The sequence below is a fragment of the Staurois parvus genome, unplaced genomic scaffold (assembly GCF_062004578.1).
Source record: "Staurois parvus isolate SC_StPar_1 unplaced genomic scaffold, SC_StPar_1.0 ptg000011l, whole genome shotgun sequence".
Lineage (NCBI taxonomy): Eukaryota > Metazoa > Chordata > Amphibia > Anura > Ranidae > Staurois > Staurois parvus.
The window spans coordinates 36364744-36377307 of NW_028317807.1; the positions used below are offsets into that span (position 1 = coordinate 36364744).

General features: G+C 39.6%; 1 protein-coding gene across 2 annotated transcripts in view; it reads right to left on the reverse strand.

Moving 5' to 3' along the window:
- Positions 1–11892, reverse strand: part of PRLH (prolactin releasing hormone) — a 31603-nt gene extending 19711 nt beyond the window's left edge. Inside the window, exons 1-3 of one of the 2 annotated variants that reach the window (XM_089672948.1) lie at positions 11845–11892; positions 9218–9368; positions 3089–3130 (exon numbers count right to left, since the gene is read on the reverse strand). In XM_089672948.1, coding sequence (XP_089529074.1) covers positions 3089–3130; positions 9218–9317 — 142 coding nt within the window. In that variant the 5' untranslated portion in view covers positions 9318–9368; positions 11845–11892. The remainder of the gene's footprint in view (positions 1–3088; positions 3131–9217; positions 9369–11844) is intronic. The other variant, XM_089672957.1, reaches the window with a different exon arrangement.
- Positions 11893–12564: the final 672 nt, after the last annotated feature.

Genomic DNA, 12564 nt, shown 5'->3' on the forward strand with positions numbered 1-12564 from the left:
TGGTTTCTATGCAGAGCTGCACCAGATTTTGCATTCTCCAGTATTAGTAAATAACCCCCCTGTCTGTCCTACTGAAATGCTAAGTCTACATTAACAAATGTGAATGGGCCCAACATTGATTACATGTGAGAACCCCATCGAGGGGTTCCTGCAGATTAGTTGGAGGAAGTCCCATGGAAAGCAATGGGAGGCTCCCGACTCCCACAGCTATTCACAGCTGCTCACATGTAATTGCTCTTGCTTCAATCACCTCTGAGTGATTGGCCCTAGAAGCAGACTGTCCATGTCCAGGGCCATTCACCTGCAGTGATCGCTGAGTGAATACATGAGAGTGGTCGAGATTAGCTGCGGATGCCAGCAGCTTCCCATTGCTTTCAATGTGACTGCCTGCAGCAGCTATTCTCCAGGAAACCCTGCTTTGGTTCTCATATGTGTGAATGTGGCCTAAAGATATCAAGGCTTGGGTTTTGTATTGTTAAAGCAGAGTTCAACCCAGAAGTTGAAGCTCTGCTTGTTTGCCTCCTACCTCCCTCCACTGCCATATTTGGCACCTTTTGGGGGTTAAGGGGGGAGCGGGTACCTAGTTTTGGCAGGTACCTGCTCCCACTTCCAGCTCAGTTTGCAGTGGTAACGTGAGCCAGAACTTGGCCCCCTCCTTCCTCCCGCAGTCTCCTGGGAATTTCACAGGTCCCAAAAGACTGCTGGACCAATCAGGAGGCGCAGCACGACTCGCACATGTGCAGTGGGCACCAGGTTGTGAAGCCGCAAGCTGTCACAGCCTGGTACCCACAGTTGAGATGCCAGCACCGTGGATGAGAGAAGGAGAGAAGGGATGGCACGGGTGAGTATATCGCTGGACCATGGGACAGGTAAGTGTGTGTTTAATAAAAGTCAGCAGCTACAATTTTTGACTTTTAATAAACACAAAAATGGCTGGAACTCTGCTTTAACCAGCACCCTGTCCCTGAAGTGTCCCTAATAAATAAACATTTTAAAAACATTATAAACAAGTTATTCTGAACAAAGATGCTGAGAGATGTATGTGTACAATCCTGTTTCAAAGAAACAACACGGAAGTTAAGAAAAATTAAAAAAATTATTTTTAGGTGTGGTGTTTAAATAATGGGAACAGACATACACTATATTGCCAGAAGTAATGAGACACCCCTCAAAATCATTGGATTCAGGTGTTCCAATCGCCTCCATGGCCACACGTGTATAAAATCAAGCACCTTGGCATGCTGACTGCTTCTACAAACATTTGTGAAATAATGGGTCGCTCTCAATAGCTCAGTGAATTCAAGCGTGGTACCGTGATAGGTTGCCAACTGTGCAATAAGTCCATCTATGAAATTTCCTTGCTATTAAATGTTCCACGGTCAACTGTTAGTGGTATTATAACAAAGTGGAAACAACTGGGAACAACAGCAACTCGACCATGAAGTGGTAGGCCACATAAAATGATAGAGCGGGGTCAGCGCATGCTGAAGTGCACAGTGTGCAGAAGTCGCCAACTGTCTGTAGAGTCAATAGCTAAAGACCCAAAAATTTCTGAGGCCTTCAGAATAGCACAACAACAACTTGCATCACCAAGTATAATGCAAAGCGTCGAATGCAGTGGTGTAAAGCATGCCGCCACTGGACTCTAGAGCTGTGAAGACGTGTTCTCTGGTGGGATGAATCACGCTTCTCAGTCTGGCAATCCGATGGCCGTGTCTGGGTTTGGCAGTTTCCAGGAGAACGGTACTTGCCTGACTTCATTGTGCCAAGTGTAAAGTTTGGTGGAGGGCAGATTATGGTGTGGGGTTGTTTCTTAGAGGTTGGGCTTGGCCCCTTAGTTCCAGTGAAGAGAACTCTTAAGGCATCAGCATACCAAGACATTTTGGACAATTGCATGCTCCCAACTTTGTGGGAACAGTTTGGAGATGGCCCCTTCCTATTCAAACATGACTGCACACCAATGCATAAAGCAAGGTCCATAAAGACATGGATGAGCAAGTTTGGGTGGAGGAACTTGACTGGCCTGCACCTCAACTCGACAGAACACCTTTGGGATAAGTTAGAATGCAGACTACGAGCCAGGCCTCCTCGTCCAAGATCAGTAGCTGAACCTTACAAATGTGCTTCTAGAAGAATGGTCAAACATTCCCATAGACACACTCCTAAACCTTGTGGACAGCCTTCCCAGAAGAGTTGAAGCTGTTATAGCTGCAAAGGGTGGGCCAATTCAATATTGAACCCTATGGACTAAGACTGAGATGCCATTAAAGTTCATGTGCGTGTAAAGGCAGGTGTCCCAACACTTCTGGCAATATAATGTATATTGGGGGGTTTTCAAATTTGGCTTCAAAGGTGAAAATATACCTAAAGGATAATAAATGCCCATTGTTTTGCAGGTAAAAAAATGTGCATTTACTATTTTTTTGTTTTAGGAGACTGGAAAGCATTGCACCAGCAATCAGAAGTCAGCAAACTGTCAGTGTAATCTGTATGGGCAGGCAGTTTTACACTGACAGGAAGAATCAATGATCTACCACAGTGCTCAACAGCATCATGGTAGTTCATTAGGAACTACAAGCCAAAAACTGCAAAGGCTGTCTGGACATGTAGTTTCCCATTCACAGAACTCTGTGAATGAATGATGTGGTTGTGCGGAGCCCCATCCGGCTGTGATTTTACAATTATGACAGCTAGCGGGGGGAGAGGAGATCCCCTGCTAGCTATCACAATGGGGGATTGAGTGTGGGGGGATGCATTGGCTGGCCCTACAGTAACATATTATGTGTTACACCCTGAATATGGGTGTAACATGTTACGAAAGGTGAACTTATCCTTTAAAGTTGGCCTGCCTGCACACTGCCTTACTACAGTGCACCTTAGTAAACAATAATGCATGGAGTTAATTAAACACATGATGTGAATTAAAAAACATAATGTTTTATACTGTCAAGATGCTATACTTTGAAAAATTGTGGATGTATTTTTCAGTAAACGTAAAATAGTTCTACTTTCACAGTATATGATGGTATAGTACATATATAAATATGAGCATGTGAAAATAAATGTTTATCTATAAAAATGCAGGTACCGCTTCTCCTATGTGCTGCAGATGCCATTTTATTGAAGAGACCTAGGAGAAGTTTGGAAATAAATTCTAATCACTAACAGTTCACAGAATAGTTTGTTCATTTCACACAAATTCTAATTACACCATAATTAAAATTTGTAAAGTAGCTAGATTTACAAAAATAAGCGGTGAAATAGCCCAAAATTTTTTCCATTAAATAATGACAAAATATTAGAATGTTTCTAAAGGCAAAAGTTTTTTTCTTACAATAAAACAGTGGTTATACTTACCTGCTCTGTGCATTGATATTGCACAGAGCTGTCCCATATCCTTTATTTGGTGGTCCTCTATTCCTTCTTCTTGCATGTGCCCCCCTAGCAAACTGTGTACTATGGTTTTCCCGAGTCAGGCTGTGTGCGTCCATAGACACACACATCGTGACACAGCCAGGCCCCCAACTCCGGATTTGTCTGAGAGCAGCAGGAGCCTATGACTCCTTCTGCTGCCTGTGGCTCCTTTGAGAAGAGGAATTTAGTGCAGTGGTACTGCAGGCAGGGACATCACTGGATCATGAGAGGAAGTGTTTAGAGGTGGGGGGAGATAAAAACTACCTTAATGTAGGGAGTATGTTAATTTAAAAAAAATAATAGCATAAAGCAACTCTGTCCCTGACAAAAAAAACTGTTGAAACAAACAGCACCTGTATACTTTATACACTTTATACTTACCTGGTCTGGCACCTGTTTGTGGAATTTTCACTCTGCTGCCCAGAGAATCTTCACCTTTGAGACTTTGGACAGTGCTGGATGCATCCCCTCTCCCCCCCCCCCCCCCCTGTGCACAATAGGTCTTCCCTCTGGCCTCTACTGTATCCTGTAGTGACATAGGGACAGGCTGGAGAAAACACAGAGCATGGTGGGGTAGCTGACTTCCAACACTCCAGGAAATGCATCAGATAGGGATCTTCTCCAGACATGTAGAGTGAAAATCCCACAAACAATTGCCAGGTCAGGAAAATATAAAAAGGCTGAATTATTAAAGAAATGATCAATTTTCACACTATAACATACTTCATTTAATTTAAAATGTAATCAATTTATAATTAGTCAAATTATAAACCATATAACATGTATATGTACCTTGAAATTCCAATTGTTTGCATATGAAATAAGTAAACAGAAACTGATAATTGAAATTAATATTTACACAATTTAATGTACTCAAAATCTCATCTCTTACAGATGCTGCCTGTCTTAATGTTTTTATTGCCAGTGACAAGGTCACGTTAAGAATTTTCTAAGACACTGACCTAAAACAAATATGTAGGCCAGAAATTCTAATCTACATGCTTGTTCCAGGTCATTGTCTTAGAAAGTACTGAAACTAGAGACAGTCAGGCTAGTAGTATTCTTAGGATAAGGGCACCAATGGCAAACTCCGATTTTGTCAGTTAAGGTTCCCCTTAATGCTTTAATGCTATTGCAGAGTAAATCACCAATCCATTAGTTTTTGTCCCATAACATACAGATGGGTTGTTTGCATTTATTAAAGATTTGCCAATGCTTACAAAAATAGGTATACAGGATTAAAGTAACAAATAGGAAAAAATGAAAACCAAAAATTTATATATATATATATATATATATATATATATATATATCAGGGGCGGACTGACAACTCATGGGGCCCCCGGGCAATAGGGGTTCATGGGGCCCCTGTGTCCTTGCCCAAACTCAAAAAAGCCTATGAAAAAGGTACCGGGGGCATCTCATGGGGCCCCCTACTGACCCCGGGCCCTCGGGCAGTGCCCGAGTTTCCAAATGGTCAGTCCGCCCCTGATATATATATATATATCTATATATATATATATATATATATATATATATATATATATACATATGAAACAAAAAAAATTGTAATTCAGGCCACCCATGGGGTTTGAGTTTCATCAATCTGGGTTCCTTGCATGAGGGTATGAAACTGGATGTGTTGTTTGTGAATGTAAGATATTATTACATTTCTTGTATCTAAATGTATCGTTTAACAAAAAACTAGAGAGAATGCATGTATAAAAGTGTTATAATGTATATGATGTATGCAAGGCCAATCTTTAATACACAGTCTATACAGACATTTCATTATATACATACAATAAAACATTCTTTCCACCAGTTCAACTACATATGCATACAGAGGTGTCAAAGCATTGGCAATCTATTTTATTGTAAGATAACAAAAATGAATGTAATGTTTCATTAAACAGTTACATTTGATACATTAGAGAAAATAAGGCATTGATGGGATCATTTATAATGGCAGTGGAGGAACAGTGACCAAATATAATAGTATAATAAAAGATATATCTTCCACTGCAGCTGTATGTACACTAACCATGCATTTATAGGGAACACAAATTCCTATCCTTTTCAATTTCTTTGCACATGATTGGATATTAATTGTGAAAAAAGGTTCACTTCACTAAGTGAACGATGTACTTTATCAGTACGTGCAGTAAAAACCTGGTATATTTAAAGCAGAACTCCAAATGATGTCATTCAAATTGAAAGACTGGCATTACCCTCATTTACACATGTGCTGAGGTCTGGATAGTGTTTGTTTTTGCGGCTGGAGCAGCCAGGTGCTGCACTCAGCAGCCCATGTAAGCCCTAGATCACACCAGTGCAACTTCAGGTGCAACAAATCTCACCTGAAATTGCATCTAAGGTATTTCTATGACACTGTCTTAATAGGTGCGATTTCAAGTAGTGCAATTTGAAAAATAGTTCCTTCATGACTTTTTCACCACTTCAGTGCAATTTAACTCTCATAGACTTTAAGGTTAATGACAGTGAAATCGTACCAGTTTCTATATCAATGCTACTTTGAAGTCATGCTTTAACCACTTGCCTTCCAGAGGATTTATCCCCTTCCTGAACAGGCCATTTTTTGCGATATGGTGCTGCATTACTTTAACTAACAATTGTTCAGACATGCAATGCTGTATATATATTAAAATTATGTCCTTTTTTTCCCACAAATAGAGCTTTCTTTTGATGGTATTTGATCACCTGTGCCTTTTTTATGTTTTGTGCTATAAACATAAAAAGACCGCCAATTTTGAAAAAAAAAAACTATATTGTTGACTTTTTGCTCTAAAATTTATCCAGTAAAAATTTTAAAAAAATCGAATTTCTTCATAAATTTATGCCAAAATGTATTTTGCTAAAACAAAAATCGCAATAAATGTAAATTAATTGGTTTACTTGAAAGTTATAGCGTCTTCAAATGGTGGTATATATACTGGAATTTTTTTTTATACTAGTAATGGTGGCGATCAGTGACTTATAGCGGGACTGTGAGACTGCGGCGGGCATTCTGACACTGGGTGGGAACTGACTAACTGCCACTGACATCCCCAGTGACACTAATACAGTGATCAGTGCTAATAAAAAGCACTGACACTGTACTAATGACACTGTACAGGAAGGGGTTATCATCTGGGGCGATTAAAGGGTTAACAGTGTGCTGTGTCTGTTTTACATGATGTGCTATGTTTTACTAGGGAGACATGCTGCTGTGTATTTCTCTGCTGTGCAGAGAAATACACAGCAGTGTGTCCTTGCTGGCAGGAGAGAGACCTGTGTTGTTTACACACAAGTCTCTACGCTGTCAGTTCTACAGGGCGATCGCCGGGTGACGTTGGGGAATCTCTGGCCAGGACCCAGTGATTGACATCCCTAGCTGACAATGACCACTTTGAAATCACATTAGGTGTGAACCAGGGTTAAGTCTAGGAAGACTCAGCGACTGGATGGACACAGCTGCTTGTCTTAATTTGACAGGCGTGCTGGTGAGTGGCCCAGACACACAGGGGTTAATTTACTAAACCTGGAAAGTCCAACATCTGGTGCAAGTCTGCACAGAAACCAATCAGCTTCCAGTTTTTTTTGTCAAAGCTTAGCTGAACAAACTGAAGTTAGAAGCTGAATGGCTACCATGCACAGCTGCACCAGATTTTGCACTCTCCAATTTTAGTAAATCAACCCTAAACTGTCTGTGTTTGGGGCTACTCACCTTCATACCTGTCAAATTAGGATGTGTGGCTTTCCATGCATCTGCTGAATCCACATAGACGTACATTGGCTGCCTGAGTGCAGCACCGGACAGCTTTGGCCACATAAACAAACAGTTCACTCACAAAAATGAGGCCATTAAAGTGGTAGTAAACTGCAGGGAAAAAAATGTCCTCTGCAAGGTAATGTCATAATGTGCTAGTATGCAATTCATACTAGCACATTATGTAAAGCTTACCTTAACCACCTCCGGTCCAGACACTTTCACCCCCTTCATGTCCAGGCCAATTTTCAGCTTTCAGCATTATCACACTTTGAATGACAATTGCGCGGTCATGCAACACTGTACCTATATGAATTTTTTAGCATTTTTTTGAGACAGATAAAGCTTTATTTTAGTGGAATTTATTCACCCCTGGGATTTTATTTTTTTTGCTATTTAAATGAAACAGTCCAAAAATTTTGAAAAAAGTGTTTTTCTTATAAAATTGTGCAAATAAATAATATTTCATCATAAATCTTGGCCAAAATTTATTCCGTTATCTTTTTAGAAAAAAAAAATAACACATATTAGTTTATAACCAAAAACTATAATTTTTAAAAAAGATGTTTACTTTTTTTCTTTTATTTTTTATATTATTATTTATGTTTTTTTTTTTTTTTTTTTGCATACTGTCACCCTACCATGGTGACACTGTACTACTTGTGGGGTGTGATGAAGATTTTTTTTTTTTTTACACTGATTGCTTTTACACCCATAAAGGCTGTAAAAGCAATAATTTCTCCTTCTCTCTGGCTGCATTCTTACAGCCATTGAGAGCTACTGAGTGAGCTGTGATTGGTCACAGCTTGTCACATGGTACAAGGCTCTTGTGAATAGCCTTGTACCATGTGACCTCTGTGATCATTCATAGATTTCACATGTAGTAAGCAAAGATGTCACAAGTGACATCTTGCTTACTACTCTGCATATGATCAATCAGTGATCACATGATCGGGACCTCACACAGAGGACACAGCGGGCACCGGATTGCGGTGCTGCGCGGTCCCAGGGAGCGCGCACAACTAGCAAATGCGGGTGCCGTTTATGAACGACAACCCGCCCCTAGAGTGACACCGTCCTGCCGTTTAAAAACAGTAGGCGGACGGCAAGTGGTTAAATCGAAGCCCTCCAGCGGTGCTCTGTCACTGCTGTAGGGGCCTCCATCTTCACCTGGTCTTGCTTCCGGGTTCACAAGCTCCGGCTGTCTGACAGGCTGGGTCATGATGACGTCACTCCAGTGCATGCATGTGGGAGTCCCGGGCCACAGCACAGTACTCTGAAGGAACGGCGAGTATGCCGTTCCTTTAGAGCGCATGCGCCGGCTCTAAAAAAAAGAGAATATCTCCTAAACGTGAACTGATTAATTTTATCTATAGGTAAGTTTTATTATTTAGGATTCATTTTACCTACAGGTAAGTTTTATTATAAGCTTACCTGTAGGTAAAAGTTAAAACAACAAATTTGCTACCACTTTAAGTTGCAGAAAGAAAATACTGTGGGGACATCTCTAGAATAAAGGCAAGTACTGCAGCATAAGCTGTTAATGTATTTTCCTTTAAATATTTTTTTTTTTAGTAGCTATAATTCTGTTTTAGATATTCGTTAGATGGGGAGTTAAACCACCTCATTTTTCCTATCTCTTTTGTGAGATCTTTGCTCTTGATATCCTGATAAAGCTATTATGAAGGAGTATCACATGTATTATAAAATATTGCATATCAATGTTCCTGCCTTTTTTATTGTATGATGAAGATCAGACTACAATTTATAACATGTGATTTTTTTCTGTATCTAGGTTCAGTGTTTTATTGTTACGTGTTGTGATCATTTATACCCTGCCAGAGTTTTGTAAGCATGTTCAAACTACTACTACCATCTTGGGTTTTAGGTATATTTAGTTATAAGAAAGTCAAAAACTAACTTTGTAACACACCAGCAATGCATGAATTAGAAAATGTGTACAGATTATAGCTAAGTGAATCTATGCAAATAAACACATTTTATGAGTTAAACACTTTTAATATAAGTACTCACTTCGAATTTCTAGGGAGGGCTGCAGAACTCGGCTCTGAGTCTCTGAAATGGCCAAGCACAGCAGCAGCAAACAGGAGATTGAGGCACATACCAGTTTCATTCTATGTCTCTTCTACCCACTGACTGCTGGTGAAGTGCAGCGTCAGGCAGCCTGTAAGGAGAAGATTGTGATTTCTTTCAGAATTGAGTAGCTAGCTTGGTTTGCCCATATGCTTTTGTAATAGTGGTTACTTAAAGTTTAACAATGATTCCCTTGATTTCCTTGCACTTTTACATTTTGACCAAGAAAAACTTTTAATAACTGTGCACATACATTTACATTGTGGCCAAGAAATACTTTCCATAACTGTACACCTACAAGTCAATTAGACTCTGGGCCCTGTACATTGCATTTATTGCTTTGTTCTTTTTAGAAGAGTCATCATTCATTTTTCCCCCACTATTCTGTCCTCCATGGAACAAAGTACATGTAGTACTTTGTCTCATGTAGCTAGGTGCTTCTGAACCCTAGCTATGATGTCAGACCTGGGTGGTTTCCCCCCTGCCCCCTGCATCCATCCGCCAACATAGCTAGGAAGGAGGTGATCTCTTCATCATAGCTGTTGTCTTGGCTCTGAGTACTTTTCAGAGACAAGCAGTGGGAAGAGGAGTGCAGAGCAAGGGGAAACTGACACACCTCGTCTCTGCTGCGTGTCTCAGGAAAGTGCTCTGAGCAAAGACAAATAGCCTTTATGACTAGGATTGTCGGTTCGAATCCCAACCACAGCACCATCTGCCTGGAGTTTGCATGTTCTCCCCGTGCCTGCGTGAGTTTCCTCTTGGTACTCTGGTTTCATCCCACACTCCAAAGGCATGCTGGTAGGTTAATTGGCTCCTGTCTAAAATTGGCCCTAGTATGTGTATGTATGAATGTAAGTTAGGGACTTTAGATTGTACGCCCCTTGAGGGTTAGGGACTGATGTGAATGTACAATATATAAGTAAAGAGCTGTGTAAATTGATGGCACTATATAAGAGCCTGTAATAAATAAAGCGTCTGGTCTCCTTCCTTGCTATGTTGTCAGACAGCCACTGGGAAAGGAGGGGTGCCCAGTCCAACCTTACAGTTAGGTATAGGAAGTGCCTAGCAACGTGGATAAATCATTACATGTACGTTGTCCCATGGGTGACAAACAATAAAAAAATTAATGACTGTTCTTTTAAAAGCTGCTATATTGTACAAACTAAAAGTCTGTAAGTTTTTTTAAATGTTTTGAGGTTCACTGCATTATTAATTTCTGAAAATGTCTGCAATTCAAACAATCCACATAAGCACAAGTCAAAATCTAGATTATGTTGAGTTAAGGATACACCTTTGTGGTGTTTTTTGAGAATTTGATCTTAGTTATGTTCAGATCTGATAAGAACATGTGCACATTTATATATGTTAAATTCAATTGTAATTTAAATTTATTGGTCCTTTACATGGTGCTACTTTCATAATAGTTGGTCACAATGCATCACTAATATAACCAAAACTGATACCTCGGGCATGGGTAAAAAATGGTATTCTGAATTACCAATAGGAGTTCTAAGTATTGCCCTTCCCAGCACAGAAGCACTCCTTCTGCCACATTTTTGAATTGGTAACATAAATGGTAAATCCAACAGACAAATTGAGTCCCTCTCACAGCAGTAGGAGCAGTTGGGCAGAACTGGGAATTCCTTTGCTGATATATCACTGTTGTTGACCCTAATACAACTACAAAGATAGTTGGGGGGAATTTCTGAAAGTTGGAGCAGACAGAATGTGAAGCAGCTATGCATGGTAACCAATCAGCTTCTATCTTCAGCTTGTTTAGTTAAGCTTGAATATAAAATATCAAAACCGATTGGTTGCTGAGCAGTTTTGTCTTTCTTTTCTAGTTTTGATTAATCCTCCTCACCTGACAGCATGGACTTAATACAGACATATTACTTTTTGGTGAGGGAATGTTTCTTTGCTCATGACTTCTTAGTTTGCTGTAATATGACTAATTGGTGCTCATACATTGTAAATATAATATTTTCAGCAAAAATTGATAGTTCACTGGTAAATGCTACCTAAATTTGTAACAGAATGTCTACCAATTACTTGTAAGTAGTTCAATTTGCTATGTAGATCTCAGTCATCTATTTATATAACTATGAATAATTCTATCATAATTATATAAAACAATTCAATTCTTAATATTGGCATTTGTTTAGATCAATCTGTAAAGTTGCATCTTTTAAAAATCTTTAAGTTTTATCAGTAGAAGAAGTTTATTGAGCATTGCTGAGAGACTTGAAGATGGTTTGAATCGTTAGGTTGCATTTGTTGAGGGATTTAGTTGTTAAACTGTCCAAGTGGGAGAATTGCATCAAAACTCTTTAGTAGCTCTTTTCTATTCTCCTGTAGAAAATTCACAGAAAATAAGGAATGATTTGCAGCCACTATCCTACATAAGAAATAAGCCCCATGTTTCTTCATTTGTGGTGGACATATTACAGTGATGTGTGATTACTAACTGCTTATAGAAATGTACCTTCACAATACATTAAAAATTCTTACTCTATTACTATTTCCCCAAATATATCAAACCCACAACATTTAGCCATCATACTCACAATTTTTCCTGGTAGGGGACTGTCTCACCCCAGCTGTTCACCTCTACTGATCCCCCTCTCAGTCTGGATATATGAGTTATCTGAGGCCTGACGTCAGAAGCAGCCCACATCCTCCCCAACCTGCCCAACTCCTGATCCATTATGTTAATTTCTTTGGAGCAGCAGCTTTTAATGACTCACATGTGACTTATCTTTTCAAGTTCCATTTACTTCTTATTAAAGAAAAAAAAGGCCATTTTTTTCTCATCCTTTATATTAACGCACATTTGAAATGTACGATATACCTCCTTATGAGTTCATTTGCACCTACATTGATTATATTTCTCTATCTCCCCCTGCCAACGTTTCCTCATGAAGTGCACTTGAGGACTAACGTGGTGCTGTTGCAGTTATGGAGTAAATTATGTGAGGAGGCGCCAAGAAAATGTAGAAGCAGAAAATTGTAAACTGAACTGGAGTTACAATATTACTAAGAAGGAATATAAATGTGTTACCTATCCAAAATTTAAAGAAACGGTTTTGTGTAGAAAGTATTTATGGTAGAAGCAGAACTCCAGTCAAGCAAAGAAGTAGATTAAGATGCAATACTCACCATCCAGTCCAGAGTTGTCCTGAAGTAATGCTTTTACAAAGATGCCTTTTGACCTCTGGGTTAAATGATGACCAACATCACTGAACTCACCTCCTTGGGAACTCAGCTGACCAGCATTTAGTCCAAAT